At 40.9% G+C, this 27,598-nt stretch overlaps 1 protein-coding gene across 4 annotated transcripts in view; it reads right to left on the bottom strand.

Moving 5' to 3' along the window:
• Positions 1 to 20,705, bottom strand: part of TTN (titin) — a 330,648-nt gene extending 309,943 nt beyond the window's left edge. For all 4 annotated transcript variants that reach the window (XM_075000777.1, XM_075000778.1, XM_075000779.1 and 1 more), the window contains exons 1-9: positions 20,507 to 20,705; positions 17,944 to 18,047; positions 13,746 to 13,949; positions 8,981 to 9,268; positions 6,394 to 6,482; positions 6,054 to 6,298; positions 1,632 to 1,920; positions 1,231 to 1,374; positions 646 to 762 (exon numbers count right to left, since the gene is read on the bottom strand). In XM_075000777.1, the coding sequence (XP_074856878.1) occupies positions 646 to 762; positions 1,231 to 1,374; positions 1,632 to 1,920; positions 6,054 to 6,298; positions 6,394 to 6,482; positions 8,981 to 9,268; positions 13,746 to 13,949; positions 17,944 to 18,034 (1,467 nt within the window). In that variant the 5' untranslated portion in view covers positions 18,035 to 18,047; positions 20,507 to 20,705. The remainder of the gene's footprint in view (positions 1 to 645; positions 763 to 1,230; positions 1,375 to 1,631; positions 1,921 to 6,053; positions 6,299 to 6,393; positions 6,483 to 8,980; positions 9,269 to 13,745; positions 13,950 to 17,943; positions 18,048 to 20,506) is intronic.
• Between the last annotated feature and the right edge of the window lie 6,893 nt (positions 20,706 to 27,598).

The raw sequence follows: 27,598 nt of genomic DNA, 5'->3' as shown, positions 1-27,598 counted from the left end.
TAATAGGGCCATGTAGGAGTATGGTTAAGCATGTGCATGCTTGGTTTCAGAAACAGGGCTTAAGTTAAAACAAATGTATCTGAAAATTAAAAACAAAACATATACTAAAAGTGATCTAAAAATCTGTCACTGTATTTTGTTTCATGTTGCTTTCAGTGCAGAATGAGTTTCTTCTTAATGCATCTTAATAGGAAAATGTCACGTGCGTGGAATAAGCTCAGGAATGCCATGAAAAATGAAGAATTCAGGAAGAGGTTTTTGCTTTGTTTTATTTTTAAAGCACACCTTTGCTGTATTCTCTAGCTATACAACAAATGGTAAGAAAACAATGGCATTTTCCGTGGTCATTTTTTTTAAATTCTCTTTTGATGTATTATATTCACAGACTACCAGTCACAGCCATATTATGCTAAAAAAATCAGTCATCAAGAGAAAATTATGAAAATGCTACTATTGAAAACTATGGTGAGTGAGTTATATTAGTAATGAAAACTAAGGGAGAAGAATTATGTAATGACACAATTTGTGTTGTTGGGCTTTTCAGTTTATAAGTTAAAATAACAAAAGAAAAGAAAAATGCACACATAGTTTGTCTTTAAAGTAGGGTTTAACCATGAATAGTACACCTGTAACAACAGCATTCACCTTTTCATGAGTGATGTGTACTTCTTGTTTAGTAGTAATTCCTTCTCTAGTTCTTGAGATTATTTCCTGTTCTTTGGATCTATCAGTAGTAACTACTACCATAGCTTGCTTTCTGATCTGATTTTTATAGGAGGGAAAAAAAAACTTTAAAATACATCTAAACACATAGCAGAGATGAGTTATCAAAAGAAAGAAATATAAATGAAAGGGAAAATGCTGGGGAATGATTATTTAAGCTTAGCTGAAAAAAAGTCAAGTTAAATATTAGGAAAATTTCTGTCAGTATAAGAATAACATTAAGTAACATAATAAGCTGCCAAAGGATATTATTGGATCACTTTCAATGGAGTTATTAAAAACAGAAATGGTGTAAGAATAATTAAATCAATTAAGTCATGATGTAAGGTGATGGATGAGATGACCACTAGCAGTCCCTTTCAGTTCAGATGCTTCTGCACCAATAATGCATGCTTATGTGAAGCACTTAGTATCTTGTTAATTTTGCACTGCGAAATACATGCTTTGTTTGCATGTAGGATGAGGGAATAAGGAAGGCAACATATAACCGCTGTGCTTCACTTCTACCTGCTCCTGAACAGGCTGAATGTGTACCGCAGTCGTTGCTGTCCTTTTAGCAACCTGCTCTACAGGACTTGGAACTGGTTCTCTCACTCTAGCCAGGTCAACTGCAGCAACTACTGTAGCAACAGCTGCTGTTCTATCAATGTCCTGTAGGACCAAAATTAGTCACATCAGACGGTATTATTTTATAAGTTGCAGACACAGAATAAGCACATGACAAATATATGACTGAATATTGCTGTCAAAGGTCTATTAAAATATTTCCAGGGCAACTCCCTAAATAGCTTTTGTAAGCAAGTGTTTACAAGTGGTCTCTGAAACCACATTTAGCAACTCTCTTCAGGAACAATGTCTCTTTACAAAGAACCTGAGCAGTGGTCTTTCCAAATTCAAAGACTCTTTACCTCTTTAGCTCCAGCAACAGCAACACCAGCGGCAGCACCACTAATGGTCACCTGGTCTTGGACACCATATCTCCCTTCCCATCTTTCTTCTGTCCTTATCTGGGTAGCACTTGTAGTTACTCTAGTTTCCTGCATTCGTGCTTCAGCTGCAGAGACGTAACTTTCTTGCTTCCAAGGAGGAAGAACTTCAGCACCAGTCGCCACTGCTGCCTGTGCTTTACGGGTCAGTGCTGGAGATTTCACAGGCCTAATAGGCGAAGTGGAGAGCCTTCCAGCAGGAGATACTGACCTAATGAACAAACACAGACATTACTGGCATTAAATTGATCATCACGTAATAAAATAACTACATTAGTAACTTCACACAGGATTGACATTCACTTTGGCTATATCTACATGAGAGAGTTTTGTAGACAAACGGGTTTTGTTGACAAAACACATTGTGTGTGTGGATGCTCTGCAAGTTTTGTCAACAGGAACTGTCAATAAAAAAGCTGTGTAAACACTCTAGGGAGCCCTTTTGTTGACAGAGTGGATCAATGAGCAATCTGCATTTATGTGTAGATGCAATCTCTTGACAGAAATTTTACTGGGACATCTCTCCCAACAGAAACTTCTGTAGACAGATGCTTCTAGTGTAGATGTAGCCTTCTGACCATCAGTAGCTGGACTCTGAGCTAAACAGAAAACCAACAAAAAACAAAAGAAATTTAATGCCCCTTTTTTTCTCCTCTCCATTCATAAGAAAATTTCATAATTTAATTTTTTTTGGACCAAACTCTGCTTATAGACTACAGGGCTAGAAGAAACCAAAGAACTAATGGTGATAGGCTGAATAGTAGTTGTGATCATTGGATTAATTTATTTAGAAAAGGAAAGCAAAACATTCAGTTGATTTGTTACCTTCAAATTGTGTAAATTGTTAGATTATTTGACCTGCTGACCATTTCCTCATCCTCTTTCATTCTTCCTATTGTTTGTTACACTCACTTGCAGTGTTCCCTCTGTTTTTTTCCTTCCATGGGCAGAATAAATTTAGACTATGTCTACACTAGCCCCAAACTTCAAAATGGTCATGCAAATGGCCATTTCGAAATTTACTAATGAAGCGCTGAAATACATATTCGGTGCCTCATTAGCACGCAGGCGGCCGCGGCACGTCAAAATTGACGCGGCTCACTGCCATGCGGCTCGTCCCAATGGGGCTCCGTTTTGAAAGGACCCCACCTTCTTCGAAGTCCCCTTATTCCCATGAGCAGATAGGAATAAGGGGACTTTGAAGTAGGTGGGGTCCTTTCGAAAAGGAGCCCCGTCGGGAAGAGCCGCGCGACGGTGAGCTGTGTCAAATTCGAAGTGCTGCGGCTGCCTGCATACTAGTGAGGCGCTGAAATACATATTAATTAATTATTAATTATTTAATATGTATTTCAGCGCTTCATTAGTAAACTTCGAAATGGCCATACAAATGGCCATTTCGAAGTTTGGGGCTAGTGTAGACACGGCCTTAATGTGCATCAAGGGTACATGTGGATGTGCACCGCCAATAGAAACACATGACTCCAGCTGCGGGTGCTCTGCTAATCACCTGGGCAGCAATTGAATCTCTCCTGGCCAACCATCCAAGTGCTCAGCTCAGCTCAATTGTTCTCTGGTCTGAAATTATGCTCTTTGGAACAGTCTTCCTGTGTGTTTGTACAGCTCCCAATACAGTGGGAAGTGATCCTGAGTGAGTGTTTTGGATGTGATCATAATGTAAATAATAAATAGCAGAGGAAACCTCATTGTTTTATTACTTACTTAACACCATCAATGTGCTTGTCACTGCAAGAAGGAAAGGACACGAGGAACTTTGCTCCTTTTTTAGGTTGATCAAATCTTTAATGTATTGATGGATTTTTTTAATGACTTAATTAGTTTTGCAATGACGATGAAGAGAGAACACTACAGCACATTTTGCTCAAGAATATACACTTAAGATAAAAGTACCAGAAATGGTTAGTTGACTTTGTGACTGAGATTAGATTCTTTACTTGGGTAATGGGACTTTTGAGAAAAGACTATAGGATCAAGGGCATTACGTACTAAATTAGGTCCTAATTCTGCAATAAGCCTTGTGGTTGGATGTTATCAGACATTTGGCTGCATGTCTGTTCTTTCTGCATGTTACATAACATGCTGGCCAGATAGCATACACAGCAGACTCCTGTGGAACTGCCCAATTAATCCCTAGACTTGATTCATAGCATGGGCGATAGGTTAAGTTTACTGACAATGAGTCATAGTCCTAATGCCGTAGTTCAATGGTTACAGGTTCACTAACACGGGTATGCCCATTGCAATACACTAACTCATTTAAAGGGAGGACTTTCCATTATCCCCTAGGCCAGCCAAAGACACTCTCTGTGAGGTATCTTTTAAAACATCGATACAAACAAGTTTGATATTGCCCCTCTGATGTATGTAGGTGCCACCCCTACCATATACATGTTGGTTTGATCAAAGTAGCTCTATCCTTCATGTTGACAAGTATCACAGAGGTAGCCGTGTTAGTCTGCATCTTCAAGAACAACAAGAAGTCCTGTGGCACCTTATGGACTAATAGATATTTTGGAGCATAAGCTTTCGTGGGCAAAGACCTGCTTCCTCAGATCTGATGAAGCGGGTCTTTGCCCATGAAAGCTTATGTTCCAAAATATCTGTTAATCTATAAGGTGCCACAGGACTTCTTGTTGTTATCCATTATGTTGTCATCCTAACCTTATCTTTAGATGGGTCAGTGTATTCCTGTTATGTTTGGGGGAATTTGTTGGCACTGAAGTGTTCTGGTACCACCCTTCTGGAACGTGTTTGTGTGCATGGCCTATGCCTCCTGCTTCTTAGGAATAGGTGCTCTTGCAATATGAGCCATGTTCTTGCTAGATTCTGCCTGCAGGCCCTGCCTACCTCACAGCTTGACTTCATTGTATGTCAGCATTGACCACTACTTTAGCCCAGGCTTCATACAAGGCCTCTACAAGGCCTTGTTTTAAGTCTTCTTCCTTCTACATGCCCTATGTCTGCTAAGTGCCCCATTGTATTCAGCTGGGCATAATGTGGGACAAAGAAGTCTGCCTTTGATAGTTCACTTCAGGACTGGGACTTATCTCCATAGCAACATTTCCTTTTACCTATTGCAGAAGATTTGATTGGTATATGCTTTTACAACAGTAAACAGAGCTTTTTTAACGACTGGAATATTAAAAGTTAATTGTGACTATTATTATGTAGCTTTAAAACTCTTTCCAGTTTAGTATTATATCACTAATATCTTTTGTCCCAGACGAGTTCCCTTACATCCTATTTCTAGCATCACACAAATATGTAAACGCTGAAACTTTTGGAATCATTGCCGCCTTAGTGGTGGTCACTGGTATTATACTTTTATTCTTTAATTTTTATTTTCACATCTAATTTAGAGATCTATGTTATTTCCGAGTCGATAATATATTTCATACAAGTCTGCCCTAGAGTGTAACATTTTAGTGCATTGTGCCCTCTAGGTGGCACTATTGCATTATCTTTGCATTTACACAAATGCCCATGTGTTAATTATGCTTTGAAATTATGATGATACAGTTCATTGCTACTTCTTGCATATACAATAACTGCTCTAACTGTGGTGAAGTTCACCAAAAGCAGAGCTGGCACAAAGGTTTAAATGGGGCTTCATTAGCTCAGAGATATTTTGCTTCCCTGGTCTGGTGCTTGGTGCAGTGGAGAGCTGAGACAGCAGAGTCAGAGCGTACTAGTTCTTCATCAGTGCCTCACTGCAACTGACTTGGGTTCTGCTGCACCACAGCTGTGGCCCTTAACACTTCAAATTACCCCACTTCCCCCTTATGGCCCTCTACGCATGGCAGAGCTAAGCCCCAATTTCCCCATGGCCATGATCATTTTGCTCGTCTCCACAGCATTAACTCTGGAATCACTACCCACACGTCCATAATATATCTGTCACCACAGATGTTCACAGCAATTTTTCTGATGAATCTTCCATTCTGCATTAAACTCACTAAATACCTTTGTTCTTTTCTGTGTTCCCATTCAGTAATTGCCAAAGGCCAGATTCTGACTGAACTTAACCACACAGCTGGAGCAAAAAAAAGATCATTGCTCTCGCCCTGTGTGGAAAAGCACATTGCAGAATCTGATCCCACATCTTCTGAAGGATTTCTTAAACCTACGTGAAAGGACAGGTCATTTATAGACAGCTGCCAAAACCATTTCCTGATGCTTTGACCACTGTACAAAGCCAACAGTCAGAACAAGCCCACATTCTTGCATTCTTTGTTGTGCTTTCAGTTCGCAGTAGCATCATTCTTCATTTTCTCATTTCACGGATGGGAATGACTCCATCTTTCCTTCACAGTTAACATGATTTACCTGACTGGTGATGGTGTTGGTGCTCTAACATGCCTCACAGGTGATGGTGACTGTCTAATGGGAGATGGTGACTGCTGTCGTGCCATTTGTACTTTTGCTGCAGTGATTGGGGGAGTTGGTGATTTTGATGTCGGTCGAGGAGGCATTCGCGGAGGTGCCTTGTGTGTGAGCTGTTGTCCTGTGGCACTGTCTATGGACATTTCAACAGTTGTAAGTGATCTGGCATCAAAGTGGGTTTCCATTTTCTATAATGAAAGAACAGACAATGGTGAGAAACCACAATGCTAAAGGATAATATTTAAAGCTTTTAACACTATTAGCTTTAAAAAAAAAAATAGACCTTTTCAATTCTGGCTTGTCTTGTTTGTGAAATCTGAGCAGTCGAAACAATAGTCTTTGTCTTTTTAGCAGGTACTACTTCTTCCTCGCCTATTGGAAAGTAAGACATGAATAGTTATAGAGAATTGTAAATGGCAATAACAATAATCGCTTTTTCAGAAGGAATTAAACATGCAATTCCACTTATACATCAGCATGCGTAAACACCAGAGGAAAAAATAATTAGCCATCTGTTTTCTTACAGTATATGCAGGCAAATTGCGCAACCAGTTGAAATAAGGTTAGTCTTTTTGTTTGACTATGCAATTAGGCCAAAATAATTAAATGCATGTTAATTATACAAGATTTTCAATGCACGCTTCAGAATTACTGCAGTTTCCCAAATACATACATAGCTTAAAGGTGTATTTTAACTATTGAGCCAAAAAGGCAGCCTTGGATAAAATGTCATTATGGGTATGATTGAATGGGCTCCATTCAACCTGAGTCTCCCTTCAATGCTACAGGGATCATAGTCCTGCGCACAGTCAGCATGGAATCTGCTCTTTCTTGTAAGCAGGATATTGCTCCCAAGAAATGGCTGCTTAATGCCAATAACAGCCATACACAGATGACCAAACTTCTATTAACCCTTTCCCATGGTTCAAGTTTGTGACTTATTGCAGCTATGTATGGCTTCCACGCACTAGAAGGGCTCATATATTTTTGTCTGATCAGGACCCTAAGTATATAATGTTGTAGCTGAAATAGTAAAAGCCCGTGGCTGCGTCTACGTGGAGCTGCTCTCCCAGCAGCTCCATGCTAATGAGCAGCTACGCAATTGTAAATTCAAACCCGCTTATGTCTATAGAGACTGGCAACAGGGTGAGGTTTCTGGCAGAGGCATGTCCACACGGCCTCTTTACTGCTGGCACCCCCTCTGCCGAGAGTGAGATCTTGTGTGGCTATGCTAATGAGCCATGGGAATATGCTAATGAGTAGTCATTTGCAATTTGTGAGACTGCTCATTAGCATGGAGCTGCTGGGAGAGCAGCTCCATGTAGACCCAGCCCTTGTGTCTTTATTGGATGGATTTTAAACTTCAATGTCTTGATAGTTTTCAGTTTAAAAAAACATACAGAAGATGAAGCCCAGACTCCTCTAAACACGTGTATGTGAGGAATGGGCTGATCAAAAACGGCAGTTGGCTGTGCCTCATTCTGCACTGCTCCCATAATTCTGGAGTTTACACTCTATAGAGGCACGGTGAGAGCAGATGCCTGAAGTCAGTGTGCATTTGTGAATTTCCACACGTACAAGAGCCATACTCTCCATAGAAAGAAACTGAGGCAGCTGTTCGGCTGAGGTATGCCCTGGGACCCAGGCCCACCTCAGGACAGCCTTGATCCTATCATTCATTTGCTACATGTATCTCACAAATTCTTCTAGAGAGGAAGTTCTGATGGGGCACAGAAAAGGGGCCGAGATAACATTTCTCTTGCAGTTTTAGCACACACCCATTTTACTGCAAAAATCAAATTGTGCCTTAATTTAGTTTCACAATGACAATAATTATTTAGCAAATTAAAAAAAATAAAAGTCCTGTTCCTGATAAAGTCACTATGGCTACCTCTACACAGCAATCCTCTCGTGAGAGAGGAATGCAAATGAGGGAACCCATCATTGTAAATGAAGCGCTGATTTACAAATCTCATGCTTCATTTGTATGATCTCCCATAATCACGCTGTCGGGAGAGATTTTGGCAGAAAAAGATTAGCCGTTTAGATGGGGTGCTGTCAATGAAAACCCCTTTTTTCAACAGAACCATTATACCTCTTTTTTTTCAGGGATAAAGGTCTGTTGACAAAGCGGGTTTTCGCCAACAGAAACTGGTCTACATGGGTGGGGGAATTTTCGCCAAAATCTCTCCAGACAGCATGATTGCACAAGATTATGCAAATGACGTGTGAGATTTGTAAATCAGAACTTCATTTGCAACATCGGGTTCCCTCATTTCCACTCCTCTCTCACAAGAAGAATGCTGTGTAGACGTAGCCTATTAGTTTTGCTCACTTTAGAACTGCAGAATGTGGACCAACAGCAGCAGATAAAAGACCTTGGTTTTAAAATGTAATTTTTAAAAAAAAAACAAACAACTGCTCACAAAAAATAACAACAGAGAAGTTGCCATGTTCGTCTATATCCTAACAAAACAAATCAGCAGTCTGATCCAAAGAAGTGGGTCTGCCCCATGAAAGCTCATCACCTAATAAATTATTTTGTTAGTCTTTAAAGTGCTACATGACTGCTTTTTTGTTTTGCTCATAAACAAGAAATCCTTCTGTGATGCCTATCCTGTACTAATAAAATTCAAAAAAGAACAGCTGAGGGAATTGTTTTATGTTGAAAATGTACTTTTTGGTACTAGCCTGGAGACACACATGACAAGTTTCAGCTTGGAATGGATTTTTCGTGCCAAGTTACAAACTCTTGAGAAATGCTTTATTCATGCAATTGCTGTTCAACATTAACTGTAGCAGTGCCCTTTGCACCACAACAAGAATGCACATATTCTTATTTTCATGCCTTACAACCTCAACCCCCTTACCTTGAACCAGTAATTCGGCTGTTGAAGTAGCTCGTCCCATGCTATTTGTGGCATTTACTGAATAGGTTCCGGAGTCTTCAGGATAAGCTTCTGCAATTATTAAACTGTAGAGGTCTCCTTCTTGTGAAATTTGAAAATCGGGGGAGCTTTGAATTTCTGCTCCATCCCGATAGAACTTCACCACAGGTGTAGGGATTCCAGTCACTCTTACATCAAATCGAACTTGCTTTCCTTGTCTTATTGTTATGCTCTGTAGACGTTGTGTAAAGTTTGGTGGCGCCGTTTCAGCTGCAATTTGATTAGAAAAATTAGAAATTAGAAAAAAAATCATTCACAGAATCACAGAATCATAGGGCTGGAAGGGACCTCAGGAGGTCATCTAGTCCAGCGCACTGCTTCAAGCAGGATCAACCCCTACTAAGTCATCCCAGCCAGGACCTTGTCAAGCCGGGACTTAAAAACCTCAAGGGATGGAGAATCCATCACCTCTCTAGGCAACGCATTCCAATGCGTTCAATAAAGTCCACTTCATAAGGGCTAAATATTTCCAGTAACAGAAGCATTCACAAACATAAAGGCCGCATCTACACTATTCCTGAAATGTTTGAGGAATGAGGGGCATTTTGAAGGGGTGGGGGAGAGATTCCTTTCAGAAGGGCTCCATCTACATGGCTTTGTAGCTTCTGGAAGAGGCTCTTCCGGAAGTGAAATCTTGCGGGACGATAAAAATGAGGCACGAGATATTTAAATCCACACCTCATTTATATATTCCCCTTTGCTCATTACCCCCTTTGCTCATTACCATGCCCCTTCCAGAAGGGAGGGGGCTGTGTAGACACAGCCAAAAATGCTTTACGAATACTTTTTCTGTATAAACCACCATCTCCTTATTAATCTCTCAGTTGCTACTAATATGGAAAGGGTCACTTTGTCAAATATTAAAATAAATTAAGGGCTTCTTCCTACAAATGCACGTAAGTAAATCCCTCACTCAGCAAACACTTACACATACTTAACTTGTGTTTTATTTCTTCTAATGGCATTATTCACATGAGCAAAGTCGAACATGTGCATAAGAGTGTGCCGAATCAGGGCCTATATTAGTAACATAGGAGCCATTCTATAGTCATGTGACTTTAGTCCCACTGAAGTTAATAAGGGCCTTATCCTTCAAACCCTTGTTTGTTGAAATAATTTTGACTTACAGGAATAATTCCATTGCAGTTGGTGGTGCTACTTGTGTGAGTAAAGATTATTCTTGAATATAATGTTAAAACAGGCTTTGAAAAGACTATACTCAGATGTGTTTGTACAATCTGGTTCACAGTTTATACTGTTAAAGATTGTGATGCTAGTATAATACATGTAGAATCAAATGCAGTAAAAATCTGAAATGAATCAAACTGTTCCATAGAATCACTGTGGATAGTAATTCCATTCTCTAATAAGAATACAGCAGTAGGGATATACTATCGACCACCTGACCGGGGCAGTGATAGTGACTATGAAATGTTAAGGGAGATTATAGAGGCTATCGGAAAAAAAACCTCAATAATAATAGGGGATTTCAATTATCCCCATATTGACTGGGTGCATGTCACCTCAGGACGAGATGCAGAGATAAAGTTTCTCAATCCCTTAAATGACTGCTTCTTGGAGCAGCTAGTACAGGAATCCACCAGGGGAGAGGCAATTCTCTATTTAGTTAAGAGTGGAACACAAGATCTGCTCCAGGAGATATAGGAATAGTTATAATAATATAATAACGTTTAACATTCCTGTGGTGGGAAGAACACCTCAGCAGTCCAGCACGCTGGCATTTAATTTCAAAAAGGGGAATTACACAAAAATGTGGGGGTTAGGTTAGCTATTAAAATGTACAGTGACTAGAGTAAGATCCCTGCATGCTGCATGAAAAATTTTCCAGGACACTATAATAGAGGCCCAACTTAATGGTATACACCAAATTAAAAAACATAGTAAGAGACCTAAGAAAGAGACACCATGGCTTAACAACCATGTAAAAGAAGCAGTGAGAGATAAAAAGGCATTTTTTAAAAAGTGAAAGTCCAATCCTAGTGAGGTAAATAAGAAGGAACATGAACACTACCAAATTAAGTATAAAAATGTAATAAGAAAAGTCAAAAAAGATTTTGAGGAATAGCTAGCCAAAAACTCAAAAAGTAATAGCAAAATGGTTTTTAAGTACATTGGAACCAGGAAGCCTGTTAAACAACCAGTGGGGCCTCTACATGATCGAGATACAAAAGGAGCAATCAAGGATGATATAGCCATTGCGGAGAGACTATACGATTTCTTTGCTTCAGTCTTCATAGCTGAGGATTTTAGGGAGATTCCCAAATCTGCCCCATCCTTTGTGGGTGATGACTCTGAGGAACTGTCCCGGACTGAAGTGTTATTAGAGGAGGTTTTGGAACAAATAGAAAAACTTAATAATAAATCACCAGGACCAGATAGCATTCACCCAAGGGTTCGGAAAGAACTCAAATGTGAAATTCTGGAATTATTAACCTATTCTTTAAATCAGCTTCTGTACCCAAGGACTGGAAGACAGCCAACATAGCACCAATATTTAAAAAGAGCTCTACAGGTGACCCTGGCAATTACAGATCAGTAAGTCTAATGTCAGTGCCGGGCAAATTAGTCAAAACAATAGTAAAGAATAAAATTGTCAGACACGTAGAAGAACATAATTTGTTGGGCAAAAGTCAACATGGTTTCTCTAAAGGGAAATCATATCTTCCTAATCTATTAGAATTCTTTGAAGGGGTTAACAAACATGCAGACAAGGAAGATCCAAGACATGTAGTATACTTAGATTTCCAGAAAGCCTTTGACAAAGTCCCTCACCAAAGGCTCTTGTGTAAATTAGGTTATCATGTGATAAGAGGGAAGATCCTTTCATGGACTGCAAGCTGGCTAAAAGACAGGAAACAAAGGGTAGGAATAAATGGTAAATTTTCTGAATGGTGAAGTGTAATGACTGGTGTCCCCCAAGGGTCAGTTCTAGGACCAATCCTATTCAACTTATCCATAAATGATCTAGAGAAAGGGGTAAGCAGTGAGGTGGTTAAGTTTGTGGATGATACTAACTGTTCAAAATAGTCAGGACGAAAGGAGACTGTGAAGAACTTCAAAAAGATCTAATCAAACTGAGTGATTGTGCAACTAAATGGCAAATGAAATTTAATGTGGCCAAGTGTAAAGTAATGCACATTGGGAAAAATAACCCCAAGTATACATTCAATATGATGGGGGCTAATTTAGCTACAACTAATCAGGAAAGAGATCTTGGGGTTATCATGGATAGTTCTCTGAAAACATCCACAAAGTGTGCAGCAGCAGCCAAAAAAGCGAGTAGGATGTTAGGAATTATTTTAAAAAGGGATAGAAAATAAGGCAAAGAATATTTCACTGCCCCTATATAAAAGTATGGCATGCCCACATCTTGAATACTGAGTACAGATGTGGTCTTCTCACCATAAAAAAAGATATTTTGGCATTAGAAAAGGTTAAGAAAAGGGCAACTAAATGATGAGGGATTTGGAACGGGTCCCATAAAAGGAGAGGTTAAAAAGACTGAGACTCTTCAGTTTTGAAAAGACGAGACTGAGGGGGCATATGATAGAGGTATATAAAATCAGGAGCAGTGTGGGGAGGGTGAGTAAAGAAAAGTTATTTACTTTTCCCCATAATATAAGAACTAGAGAACACCAAATGACATTCATGGGTAGCAGGTTTAAAACTAATAAAAGAAAGTTCTTCTTCACACAGCGCACAGCCAAACTGTGGAACGCCTTGCCAGAGGAGGCTGCGAAAGCTAGGACTATAAGAGAGTTTAAAGAAGAGCTAGATAAATTCATGGAGGTTAGGTCCATAAAAAGCTATTAGCCAGGAGGTAGGAAAGGTGTCCCTGGCCTCTGTTTGTCACAGGCTGGAGACAGATGGCAGGAGACAAGTTGCTTGACCATTGTCTGCGGTCCACCCCCTTGGGGGCACCTAAAACTGGCCACTGTCGGCAGACGGAATGCTGGGCTAGCTGAACTTTTCATTTGACCCAGTAATGGCCGTTCTTATATTCATGAAAATTCACCATGAAGTGAAGATCCCTATATACAGCTATTGGGAAGCTAAGCATATACTGAAGTTTTTTCTGGGGGGAAAAATCTAGTTTGCTTTAGGAGTAAGGAGTTTGTTTGTTTGTTTTTTAAATCTTTTATGGTGTTTTCAAATCATATTTTTGTGTTATTCTTATCCAAGTTTGGAATAACATATATAATTTATTTGAGCTCCCTTGCCTCTGGGGAGCAGGGAAAGTGCCAGTAGTTTGCTGCCCCTCCTTCAGGTGACCATCTGTCCCATATCAGGCAGACGGTTCCATATTTGGGACACCAAAAAGGCGTCCCTACTTATTTTTTTTAAGGAAGTAACTGTCCTGTCTTTGGGCCCTCCCCCCGCTGACCTTTTCTGCTAGCAGCTACGCAGGTGCAGCTGCTGATGGGAGTTACTTCCCTGAGCCTTGGGGAAGCAGGGGGAGCGTGGGCGGCTGCCACGTCCCTGCCACTTCCCTGGGGCTCCCGGGAAGTGCTGGAGGCTGCTGCTTTCCCGGGCTCCTGGGGAGCATGGTGGCTGCCACCTCCTTCCCAGATCCGCGGCTCTTGGTGGAGTTGGGAGGAGCTGCCCCTCCCCCGCAATATGGGACGGAGAGATACGGTCACCCTAGCCCTCCTTAATCATACTGTACCTGTGACAAGAAGCTCAACGGTACTAGTTGCTTGCCCAGATCTATTGGTGGCTTGTATGCTGTATCTTCCACTGTTGGCTGCTGTCACGGCGGGGATCACGAGTTTAGCGCGGCCATCGCTAAAGGAGATCTGCACGCCGGGCAGAGTTGAAGCAGAGATAACCTGGCCATCCCGAAACCAGCTCACCTCAGGAACTGGGGAGCCTATAGAATGGGGTAGATCAAGAAAGCCATTTTAGCAGCCCCCAGATACCTCTGCTAATTACAAATATGTATAAGGTAGCTTTCAACCATCCAAGGGAGCTGCTGCATGTGCACAGGTCTGCAATTATAACCACAGCAGAAAATCATAATATTCAAGGCATTTCCTTGTTGCATATGTCTTGACAATACATTGGATCTCAGGGTAATTCATAGGTCTCTACATTAATACATTCCTCAAACAATGTCCAGCAGCGTTTGGAAGCCCTGTTAAGGGAATTGGCATTAGTCTAATTTAAGCATTATATGAAGGATTATGAAAATCATGGCGGTTGGTCAGGCTTTGATTTGTTCATGAGGACAAAAAACAAAGTACAGTTTCCTTGTAATTAAATTATATAACCCAAGCATTAGGAAGCAAAGAATAATCTGAAAATGCAAGCTGAATTATAATACTTTGCCTAACAATGAATTTATTAAATAAGCTACCACTGAAAGTAACTAGCACAAACTAAACTCAGAAGTTATCTTTCTGGAGAAGATGACAAAACTTCTTGGAAGTGAATGAATGAGAGATTCATATAAACTAGCAGAGAGCAGACATATTAAGTCAGATATTTTAATGTTCAAATTTATTACGGTACTTAGGGGCAAATCCCTCAAGCAGGACTCTAGCTTTCAGTATAGGCTCCATGGATAGTCATAATTGGCTTTCTGCTTCAAATAGTGACTTGAACATGACCGTGAAAATCCTCTTCTACTATGCAAACTAAATCACTCAGTTGATCCAGAGGAATGTGTTTACCCATATCATAGAGACAAGTGCAGTGGAGACTATTCCAATTGAGAGGATTCCTTTTGGTCCCAGGAAATCTCTTTTCTAAGATGAAAAACAACAAGAAGTCCTGTGGCACCTTATAGACTAACCCACAGGACTTCTTGTTGTTTTTGAAGATAGACTAACATGGCTACCTCTCTGATACTTTCCCAAGATGGAGGAACTCATATATCTAGTGGTGGATCTCTATCCTCACCCACGTTTCTCCATCTACCCCTCCACTTCTCTGAATCCTTTTTATGCACAGACTTGCATAAGTCCCCATAATGTTGGGTTATGCAGATGGCAAGGTTGTGTAGTTATGCAAGATCTCTTTCAATAATGCCCAACTGCAGAACTGGACCGGTTCTGTTGATAAAAAGGCCTTTTATAGCCTCAGAGGGTAGCCCTGAGGCTCCACCAGTAGAACTGCCCTACAACTGCCACTAAAATCTCAACAGTCTCTCTAGCTTTATGGCTGTGCCTACACTAGCCCAAAACTTTGCAATGGCTCCTTTTCCTTTTCAGCAGATAGGAATGAGGGGATTTCGAAGTTGCCAGGGTCCTTTTGAAACGGAGCCCTGTCTGGACAAGCTGCACAGTGGCGAGCCACAGCAATTTCAAAGTGCTGCGGCCGCCCGCATGCTAATGAGGTGCTGACTATGTATTTTAGTGCTTCATTAGTAAACTTTGAAATGGCCATTTGCATGGCCATTTCGAAGTTTTGGGCTACTGTAGTCATAGACTATACGTTCCAAAGACCCAGAGGCTGCAAAATTCTGACGCAAACATTTGCAACAGCCCCAGTAAAGATCTGAGTTATTTATTTGAATTTAGCATGAGGGCAAGAATTTGATGGCATGAGAATAAACTGAGGAAAAAGCTGGGCTATGCAGGGAGACAGCAGACTCCCCCAAAAAACCTATCACTCTATACATAACAAGCAATCCTGTAGCAATGACCTAATAAATTTGTTAGTCTCTAAGGTGCCACAGGACTGTTACCACTCTAGTTTAGAAAATATAAAGATTTTGCTTTCTCTCATGATCAAAAATAATAAACTGGAATTATTTGGGGTTTATAATAATTGTGCTCTTCCTACTCAATCTCGTGTCACATATATATATATTCAAATATTATATATAAAAGTATGTGACCAGTCTGAGAAAGAGAAACTTTTCAAACCAGTAAAAGAAATACCACAAGTATTTGGACAGGACTAACCCAAGTAAACTACTGGGAGTCCAACTCAACCCTTTATTAATAAATGGAAAAGCCAAACAATACTGTGGAAATGCACACAAGCAATTCACAGTAAGTTTCCTCTGTATAATTTAATTTATTTACTCTAGGGTTATAAACTGCATCCTGTAGTGTTTCTGTAGTGATTTATATATAAAGTGGCTTTATTCAAAGGGAAGACAAAGACTGAAGTTAACATTCACAATAATTTATAAAAGAGACCACCAGCCATGTGAGAAAAATGAAGTTACGCTGCCTGTGATTTAGAAGGTGAGATTCCAAGAAATGAAATGTTCGCAATTTTTTGTACATTAGACAAACTAAATACTGAATCACTGCCAAAACTGTCAGACCTGATGAGTGGCTTTGGGGAGGGAGGGATGTTGCAATATCCCACAACATGAATAAGAACTAAGAAAAGACTGGTTCACATAAGATTTGGGCCTAAAATAAAAGAATGGTACATGCAGTTATAAAACTGATATGCCTCTTAATGGTATTAAATTAAGTTGCACTCACAAATATTACAGGATATAATAAATGAAAATAGCTGAAATCATTCATTCATCAAGAACTTCAGGATTATAATTGGTTTGAATGATACATTTATCTATTTCACTTTATGGCCAATGGATTTATTGCAAGAGTGATCTCCCTCAGCATAGCTATACAACTTCACACGAAACCTACATCAAACAAAAATGCTGCCCCGCTATAAAGGGCTAACACTGGCATAGTGAATCAAACCCAGAAAAGTGGATGCATAATAATTTATAGGTGTAAAAGGGAGGTGTTCAAATGTCCCATATGATCCTATATTAACTAAGGGAGCCAAAATGTTGGTTTGCAAAAGTATGACTGGTAGTCACACTTTGTCTAAAGTCCATTTTAGATACCCATAGTGCAATGAATATTAGTTACAGCAAATGGCAAAAGTGATATGCTGCTGGCCAGACAACATAGATGCCAAGAGGTAATTGTGCCACTGCAGATCAGAGATGCCTTTTTTTTTTAATTGTATGAGGGTAGTTATAGGGCTAATGCCAATGCCCTATTAGTTTTCCTTAACCATGCCATTCTGTGTCACTTCTCCTTAGTACTGAGCATGTGTCAAAAACACTCCTGCAACAATGCATTAGCTCCTCTGGCATTTACATGGATTGGCTAATAGGGTCTGAGTGGGCCTTTGTAATTTCTCTGTGTTCATTCACTCTTTTTTCTTATGTTAAGAGTTAATAATTCAGCACTTCATTGAAAAATGAAGTTGCCCCATGATCTTAGTCGCATTTGGACAATCTCACACAATCTGTAAATAGACTTTCCTACCATTCTGAGTGGCGAGCACGCCCAAATTCTGTGCATACAGAATCGTAGAATGAAGGGGGTTGAGTGAGTTAAGAACTAACAGAAAATGAGCTGGGTGCCCTGCACAGAAAAAAACGACTCCTTTTGCTTTAGATCCAAATGAATCTTCTACTGCTTGGCTCCTCATTCTGTCCCATCCCCATAAATTTAGTACATACCTTCCTACTTCTTTCACTAGCACAATTTGCACTTTTATCCCTGTTTCTTTCTTTTGCTTTGTTTAATTCGGCTCAAGTCTGTTCCTATTAAAGTCAATGAAAATTTGGCCAGAGACTTAATGATGGTAGAAGTGGGTCTTTACTTAGGATCCATTATAATCCTGCAGTGCATAGTATGTGTGCTGGAATTTGACAGCACTCTCGGAAGTAGGTTAAGCCAGGGAAAAACTGGCATTACATTACTTGACCCTTTCTGTGCTGTCAGATTTGGATATATTCATGTACTGGCAATCTTTACTCCGTCACATTATAGGATTAACTAAAACACTAGCAATTGTATGTGTGCCTTACATTTCCACAACATAAGTAATTCAAAACAAAGAACTGAAGGCAGACAGAAAGGTGTCAGTCTTACCACTAATATGAGCCTCAAAGGTTGCGGCACTACCCTCCAGTGCCACAACACTTTTTAACGGCTGTGTAAATGTCGGTGCTTTTGTCGTCATCTTTGTAGGCACTCTGAAAGCAAGAGGAAAATATCATTAGATGTCAAATGACAACCTCTTTAAAAAGTTCTTACTCTGTACATTTCTTCTCCTTTCTTAAGGTACTGGCACTTTTTTATTTGTGCATGGCCTATAATGATTTAGCTTTCTCAACCTTAAACCATATTGATCTGGCTCCGCTTTAATATTGGAATTATTGAAAGAAAATGCTTGGATTTGGTAGAATTTTGTAAAATATAATTATTTCACTTGTGGGGCCTGCTCCTGCTCCCTCCAAAGACAATGACTCAACTCCTGTTGACTTCACTGAAGTGAGCTGTGGTCCAGTGTAATAAGTATGGCACCAGGATACTGCATCCTACTGGTGATAGTACCCTGAATCACTGTATGACCTTGTGCAAGTCATTGCCTCAGTTACCCCATCTGTCATAAAGGGAAAATAATCCTTATTCATACAGGTCCAAAACTGTTTGAACTGAAAGAGTTCTGTAAGTGCTAGTCATCATGATAGTCACTGGTACCAGAATTAGGCTTTGAACAGTAGCAGCTTAAAGGGAATGTGGATATCTGCAATCCATTCGACCTTTAATAATTAAGAGACAGCTGGGAAGCTTCCCTTTTTTTTTTTTTTATGGTATCTGGTAAGTAGTGAATAATTTAATCATATGCAGAAGCATATTGACTTTAAAAAGGCAGAAAAAGAATTGACTATTTCTCAGCAAGGGTCTCAGAAGAATCTGGAATACAGAAAAACAGCCACATTTGAAACATGAGCTAAGGGATAAGGTAGCCACTGACACTGATGACATGAACAACTGCAGGCAGGTGTGAAATCTGAATGAAAAAGTGTGTCCTCTGTTCCTATGTATAATTCTTTGCATAAAATAAAGAGACTGAAAGCCATATAAAACCGTATATACTAGAGATATTTTGTACTTTATTTAAAAAGGTCTTATTTTAATTGTGTATCAAATGGAAATGAACTGTGTTTGAATATTTCTTATGCTTGCATACCCATCTCCTTAATAAGGTCACATTATTTAAAACTGAAAATATAATTTCCTTTAGTAAAAAAACTATGTTATATACAGTTATTTTAATGATACGTCAGGCCAGAGATATCTTGGTTTTTTTAAGGTGTCTGCACTTTGTGTGTGTGTGTGTATTATATATAGTCCATAGTGATAGGACAATAGCAGACACGGACTCAATCGTAAATGCACAAATCACACTATATAGGAATATATCATAGAAATATATATAAGGGAATATGTACACGATATATTCCTATATACTGTCATTTGAGCATTTACTGTTGAGTCTGTGTCTGATATTGTCCTATAACTATGGATCAGCTAGTGGTTTGCTCTCCAAAGGCTCCAAGATTTGTTAAGATCCTTCTCTTTCAATGGTATCTGGCCTCCAAACTCCTGTAGGCTTCTTTGAAAATGCAAACAGTGTGACTACATGTCTATTAATGTATTATTCAAGGCAAGTAAGAAGGACAGCGTCCGATGCTCTGTTTGGTTGTCAGAAACTTCACCTGAAAAGCACTATATTACGTTCATGGGCTGCACAGATACTTCTTATAACTTGATGTACGGTGCTAATTGTTTTGTTTCTGACATTTTTCAATATGTGAAAAAGTTTAAAGAAATTATATATAACTGATATTTAACCTCAAAATGACCCCAATTTCCAATAAGGTGCAACAACAAGACTGTAAAAATAACTTTAACATATATTTTTCTCAAACTTAGTTCAGTTGTGGGCTGATGATTTGACACTCATTTGAAGTATTTTAAATAAACAGTTTCAAAAACTATACAGATTATTTCTAAACTCCAGAAATATGTTGGGAATTATTTAAGTGTAACTGATGTTGAATTCATTGAAAGTTTAAATTTGCATTGGACAGACAAATTTCAATTATTCAGAATTTGAGCTTATAAGGCTTTTGTATAATTATGATTAAAAGGTATGCATCTGAAATAACAGGCTCCAAAAATAACCTCCTCAGCTAAGACTGACAGCAGACAAGTGTACCAGAGCTGCTGTGTAATTGAGACCTTCGCAGCTGATTCCCTTAAAAAGTCATCAGCGCTTAGCTGATACCATGTGCATTTTATCAGAGCTATTCTTGGAGCTTCTTAGTTTATCTTATGAGTAACATAACCTTGAGAACTCCCAGAATACAAAAAAAGTTTATAAGTTAACCAACCATTTTCATATATATTTCAAATCCTAATGTTCTTTGATAGCAAAAGCACTTAAAGAACATTAATTGAATTTTTACTTAAACTTTCAAAATTTGACATCATTCTTGATAGAGAACTTTAATGGTCAATGTTTATAGACTATATTCTTATTACACACACACATATTTCCATAAATACACATTTCTATCTTCTATCAAAATGATTAATTCCTGACAAAGAAATTTAGTTATACTATTAAAAAAATGCTACTAACCTGATTTCTCCAGAGTGCCTAAAAGGAGTGGGCTAAGCCCAGTGAAACTTTTGTAAACGACGTCCTTATCCAGAGTAAGATTTTAGACAATCCCAACAGGAGAATCGTTGAGCCTCTAATCATTAAAAAACAAAACTACACAGTCTTGACAGTGTAGTTTTGCTTTTTTTGCAATCCCTACACCCGAGGCGAGGCTGGGAATGCACGACTGCTCAGAAGTGCTAACATAGTTGTTTTACCTTATATACCCCTGATCTGCTGACAGCTCTGCATATCATGTCCATGAGACGTCTGATTGGTTTTCTTAAAAAAAAAAAACCACCTCTTGGTCTGATTGACAGTGCTAATTTTGGAAGTACATAGGAGATTCACTGAGAAATTAGACCAGTATATTGAGAATATATTCTAGTCCAATCATTTTATTTGCATTTCATAATCAGATACATTAGAAACGTAAGAAAAAAGATTTTTATTAAACACAGCCAAATCAATAGCAGCCCTGTCAGTCAGATCCAGCCTGACAGTCTTTCTCTGCAATGACTAAATAGCTACCAAACACATTTGTCAATCATCAGGTCACATAAGTAAGCTAACTTCATGTATGGGCCTTATTTTCATAATATATATATGTTTATTTTTAATTAGAAGTTGAAAATTTGGGTTTGATGCCAGTAGGCATGATTTTTTGGTTATTGTTAAACTCCTTCTATGGCTAACTAGGTATGTCTTTCAGTAGGATGTGTCAAAACCAATGCCTGAAATGCAAAATCATGAATGTCAAGAAGGCACAAACACAGCAGCCCCCTACTGCAATGATCTAAAACCTACCCAGTCAGTGATGCATCTCCCATTTTGCTTGTGGAGAGGCCCTTGACTGAGCCAGGCCCAGTTTTACCATGCTGTTGGGCTGTGTCACCTGCTGTGTTTGTCTAAAAACCAGAAATCAGCATCAGATGGGGCCTTTGTTCTCTCTTCTGCAACGGAAAGAGTTTGGCTTCCCACCCTCAGCCAGTGTTCAGGCACCTGTGCATGCTTGTTTTATTGCCTCCTAGTCCAACATTCATTTTCCTTTCTGCCTTTGTGATACACAACGAGGCCCCTATCAAGTAAACTTCTTAAGAATGTGCTTAATGGGTTCCCTGAGATTTTTCAGTCTTAAGGTTACATGCTTAAATGTTCTGTTAGACGGATGCTGTCAGGCTGGCATATACCACAAGATACACACTGAAAAGAGGCCATCTGTGCACAGACGTATCCTGCACGCACAAAAGGGAAGGCGGGACCCCTTTGTGGAACTATTCCCACCTGCTTAAAATATGCAGAAGGATCTCTGCAGGCCCAGTAAACAAATACGTGAGGAAGAGAGGCTGATGGAGGGGAAGGAGGAGGAAGGGAAAGTTAAGAAACTTCCAGCATACAGGGAATACTTAGCAGAAGAAATGCAAACTGACAATTTTCCATGGCAATCCACTTCAAGCTCAAGAACCCCTCTTTTTGCCAAGGCAGCCTGACAACTGGGGAGTATTTTGTCGTATTGCCAGGGTGCTGGAGGAAAGGAAAGGAAGCCTCAAAGGCACCGCATCTCTCCATTGATAGAGCACCTTATAATGTGCTGTTCTGAAGGAGGTGGGGGAGGCTCATCGCTTCTCCTTCATAGATTGACCTGAGGAAAACTCTGTAAGGGGAATCTCTGACCCTTTCTCCCATTCCTGGGGCATTTTCCACAGAAGAGATTGCTGTAGCTCAGGGGTGTCCAACACTTGGCCCGCAGGCCAGAATCTGGCCCACAGAGTCTTTTTACCTGGCCCGCAGAGCAGGCTGCAGCGCCATTTTTAAAAGGGGGCTGAGCTGCTCCAAGCCACACGTGGCTCTTTAAGGAGCCATTTGTGGCCCACACCACTGCCCCTTGGCTCCTCCTGCCTGCCGCGCTCAAAGCATAGCCCTCGATTTAATTGGTTTACCAGCCGTTAAACCAATTAAGTCCTATTTCAGCATAGCAGGGCGCTGAGAGCTACCCCTGCTGTATTCTACGTGTGGGGAGCTGGAGGGCTGGGGGGAGCTGCATAGCTGGGGTGAAGAGGAGACAGTGAAGGACAGCAGCACATGGAGTTCCTGTGCAAGGTAAGTGAATCCTGGGCAGGAGGGGGTTGGGACTGTGCGGAGGTTTAGGTCTGGGGGCGGCTTGGGGCTGTGGGGAGAGGGGATTAAGTCCAGGGTGGCTTGGGGTTGTGGGCAGGTTTAAACATGGTGGTGAAGGGGGGCAGTTTGGGGCTGTGGCAGGGGGGTTAAGCCAGGAGGGGGTGGTTTGGGGCTGTGGGGAGGTTTAATCCTGGGCATGGCTTGGGGCTGTGGGGAGGTTTAAGCCTGTGGGTGGAGGTGGTGCAGTTTGGGGCTGCAAGGGGTTAAGGCTAGAGGGAGAGGGGACAGAGGGTGGTTTGGAGCTTCATGTGGGGGCAGGGATTAAGCCTGGGACTTGTGTTACTTTCTACAATATGAAATATTAGTTGAACAACGATGCCTGAAAAATGCGCATGTGGAGACAATTAGATCCACCCGTTATTGCAAAACGACTTGTTTGATGCTGGGGATGGGGAGGGCAGTTTGGGGCTATTTTGTGTTCAGTCCCCTGCAACATGTAAAACATTGCCATGTGGTTCCCAGGGAGAAAAGCTTGGACACCCCAATCTTGCCTTTAGTTTATCTTTCTGATTTAAAAAGGTCATTTTATGGTCATTTTTGCTCCACAAGGGTAAGAGGAAAGAAGCAGAAGTAATTGCGATAATTAATATATAATTACATTGATGCAGAGTCCACCTCACAGTTTTGGAAAATGGGCATCATACCCCGTTTTGTGAGCCTATGGTCTAGATAAAAAGGTTGTCGAACTGCACTGATTTATTGTCTTACCATGAGGCTGGCCTTGACTGAAGTTAGGATTTATATGGGGCAAATCCATTTGGCCTTCATGTGTGATACCCAAAAGAAACCTATGGAACTGTAAGGAGTTTAAAAATTAGTGCCAAATGAGTGAATCAAATTTACTCTAAAACATATTATATAAAACATAAAACATTAACAGGTGGTATGATCTAGAGACTAAAGCCCTGTTTGTGTTACTAGTCTTCTAACCTTTATCACTGAACACTAGAGCTCTGCTAATCAGACTTTTTTTTATACTGTATTGGGAAAGTGATATTTCCCGGCTTCAGCCCTGAAAATGGCAAAACTGCTCCTCTTCGCTCCTCTCCCTACAAACTTTCCAAAAATATATTTTCCTGGACTGGAAACAAGTGAAATGAAATTTCAGCCTGAACGACAAGTAACTGAGAAAGGTGCAATGATATCTGAGCAACCTTATCATCATAATACTGTAAACTCTCGAAATGTGTGATTTTGACTTGCACTTAACTCACATTAACAGAGGTTAAGCGCAATTCAAAATACCACTCCCCCCGGCCCTGGCTCAACTCCCCTGGCCCCACCTCACCCCAGTTCAACACCACCCCCAGACTCCACTCACCACCCACAAATGGCTCCAGCTCACCCCCAACCCCCATGCCCAGCTCTAGCTCTGGTTCTGGCTCACATCCCCTTCTGCGTGCGGCTCCGGGCAATCACCCCCATCCCACCATGGTTCAAACCCCCCATGTGTGTCTCCAGTTCAGCCTGGCTCACTACCCAAGCACGGCTCTGGCTCATCACCCTCACATGTGGCTCTAGCTCAACACCCCCCCCCACAACACAGCTCCAGCTCAACTCCACCCCCAGCCCTCCTGCAGCCCTAACCCACTCAGGCTCAACCCTCTCCAGCTGCCCTCCCCTCAGCCCCAGGACTTACCTTCCAAAAGGAGCTCCACATGCTCCTGCTGCTTCCCCGGCTGCAGAAGGTGTGCTCTGCTGGGGAAAAATGCCACCACCGACTTACGTGAGATTCAAGTAATGCAAGGGTGCCTGGGAATGCAACCCTCTTGTAAATTGAGGCATTACTGTACCTCTAATGAAATGTGTCATTAGCCAGATGGACGGCTTGGAAGGTTTGCACGCCATTACACAACCATTTGTGAAAGCAAAGTTCCACACTAACCAGCCTCACGCCTCTTAATGAAGCCTGGAAATATGACTAAGAGGATGATAGGAACATGGAAAGAATACACAGACTACTCCGTTCTTCTCCACTGATAGCATCTGCTAGGTGTCATCCATTGAATGATGTGGTCTCTAATCTTAAAGCTGAAAAGTTGATGATACTGTCTGGTACTTTATAAGATGGAGGGATAAGATAAGCAAGAACTGAGGCTTGTGTGTGCTTGTTTGCATGCACGTGCAAGAGAGAGAGAGAGACAGAGACACAGACAGACAGAAAACAGGGAGATAGTTTCCATAATCTACAACATCTTTTCCCTCTTTAATCTCTAGGATTGTGAGAATGATTTAGGTGATCTGATCAGAAAAGCGAGTATGTAAACAAAAGATGCCTTCGTAATGGATCTGTTCCCTGGATGCATTCGTGGTCATATCTATTTGCTTTGCTAACAAAGACAAATCATAGCAAAGTACGTTGGATTCTGTTTCACATATTACCTCTCAAATTGTTAAAATTTAACAATGGATTATTTTAATTAATAAATCACGATGTGTAAGCCAGAAAAGGACTAGGAGGAAAAATAAAACAAGCCCAAAAAAGCAGAAACACTGCTTGACTTTCAAATTCCATGCTGTGTCTGCAGGACTGGAAGCTAAAAAACAAAAAAACAAAACCAACAACCCACTGCTTTTGTATGAGCAAGTTGGCTGTGGAATGAGACAACGGACATAATACCTCACAATGTCATGTTCACAGAATGACTTTTTCAGAGACTCAGTTATCCTGTAATTTCTAATACCACTTCTATAAACAAACCAGCTTATAAGAGATATTAATGGAACTAAAGTCTTTATCAATTTTAATTTTAGTCTGTGTGAGAGACTGTAATTAAATAGCCCATATTCCAGTTCTCTAGGTTCACAGGCTATTAAAAACAAAATTACCACCACTGGTCTTTAAACCACTGTTGATACCTGTGTGGATAAGATATACAAGTGAAATATTTATTGACTGAAGATAATTATAAGTGACTCAGAGCATATAGGTTTTTGTCTCCCTTCAATTTTAGATTGAGACACAGCTGCTAATGTGTTGCTTGGGCTCCTGTTCCACATGGGGGAAATTCACCCTCCCCCCAACACAGGGCCAGAGCAAAGTCTTAAACAGTGGGATTGAAGTGGGGCATAAGCCCTGCACTCACCTGGCTGCACAGGACATTCGCTTAAAGCAGGGGTCTCAAATTTCATTGCACCATGACCCCCTTCTGAAAAAAAAAAATGACACCGGGAGGGAGGACTGAAGCTTGAACCCTCCCAAGTCCTGCCACCCCACTTAAGGGAGGCAAAGCACAAGCCCTACCTCTTTTGGAGGGGGCTTTGACCTGGGCAAAAGAGCTCAGGCTTTGGCCACCACAAGTCTTAGGTCAGTCCTTGCAACTCCATTAAACCAGGCTCACAACCCAGTCTGGGGTCCTGACCCACAGTTTGAGAGCCACTGACTTAATAGTGTCAAATTTCCAAAACTCTGCACCACCAACATGCTTTACAAAATGCTCAGAGCACCAGATGTCCTGGCTATTGCAGCATGGTTCTAGTGCAACGGCACTTAATTTGCCCCTTCCCTCCAGCTCCAATCAAGAGGAATGGACTGGAGCTGGTGGAAGAGCCTGATGTCTTCCTGAAGACTGGCAACAACTGTTTGTCTGAGAAGCCAGAGGTGATACATGCCGGGAGGAAGCAGCCAGGGAGAACGTGGAATCGTCCTCCTTAGTGACTGACTCAGCCTGGGAGTGGAGGAAAAACCCTTTAAAATTTGCATCTGGCTGGACACTGGTGGTGGGGAAAGAGGGAAGCAATAAACACCATGGGTGTTTCACTATGCTTAAGCCTTCTGAGCCTTATGTGGGAGAACAAGGAAGAGTGGCAGGTTCTGTGCCCCATTACAGCCATATCACACACACTCATACAGGAATAGATGGCTGTGTTGCACAAACTGTCTGCTGCATGGGGCTTTGGTGGTTCTGAAACAAATTTTCAATGATAAACAGCTATTTTAGATTCTGAAAGTTCGACTGGTTCAACTGCTTCTAAAATTGGTACCAAACCATGGCTTTCATTCTTCCTCTCATACTTCTACTGCAGGTGTGAAGTGGTTTGCAAGATGTCTGATGTCAATTTGGTGGTTGTCTCTTAGAATTCTTTCAGGACAATTGTAGGAGAATCTGCAATCAAAAGGAAATTCAGTTTTCCAGCATATGTGAAAGTGACAGTAGGCCTCTATCACCAAGCACTATAATCAAAGTCTGGCAAACAACATGCATACAGTAATCCCTTGATTTACATGGAGGTTGTGTCCTGGGCAACCAACCTCCACGTAAATCAAATTTTGCGTAAATTGGGCAGGGAGGCTGGGGGAGCAGGGCAACCTTAACGAGTATATTCTAGAGAGTAAAGCTGGAGGAAGTTGGAAGGGGCAGCCACACCGTCCCCAGCTTCTCCCAGCTAGGGGGCACACAGCTGCTTGCACCACGGTTTCTCCCAGTTAGGAGAAACTGCACTGCAGCAGCTGCCTGTGCACCAGGCTCCCCAGTTGAAGGAGCTGGGGCTGGGGCGGTTTCGATTTGCACTTAACTCACGTTAATGCAAGGGTTTACTGTATATGAATACACAGCCTATTAATTTTAAAGGCAGAGATCTTCTTTGTAGCAATTCTCTCTAGCCCCAGACCTCCAGTTGCACGAAATGATTCCCTGTCCATGCACACCCTCCCTAAGAGAGCTACTAGAGACTTTAGAAACTAACCAATCCTCCACTTCAAGTTTTAAGTACATAGTATTAGCTGCACATCAGAGAAAAAATATTTTTTCTATCATTCCCTGACTATGAAAGCTATTAACTCTTTTTTCAGTGAATTCAACTGAAGTCCTCCATCAGCTATGTAAGATGAAAAGGAGGAAGCCTGCGCTTCTCTCATTCAGCTGCTTGCGTACCACCCTTGGTATTTTAATT

The sequence above is a fragment of the Carettochelys insculpta genome, chromosome 8 (assembly GCF_033958435.1).
Source record: "Carettochelys insculpta isolate YL-2023 chromosome 8, ASM3395843v1, whole genome shotgun sequence".
Classification (NCBI taxonomy): Eukaryota; Metazoa; Chordata; order Testudines; family Carettochelyidae; genus Carettochelys; species Carettochelys insculpta.
The sequence above is the reverse complement of the archived record's forward strand: the minus strand, read 5'-3'. Positions and strand labels throughout refer to the sequence as shown.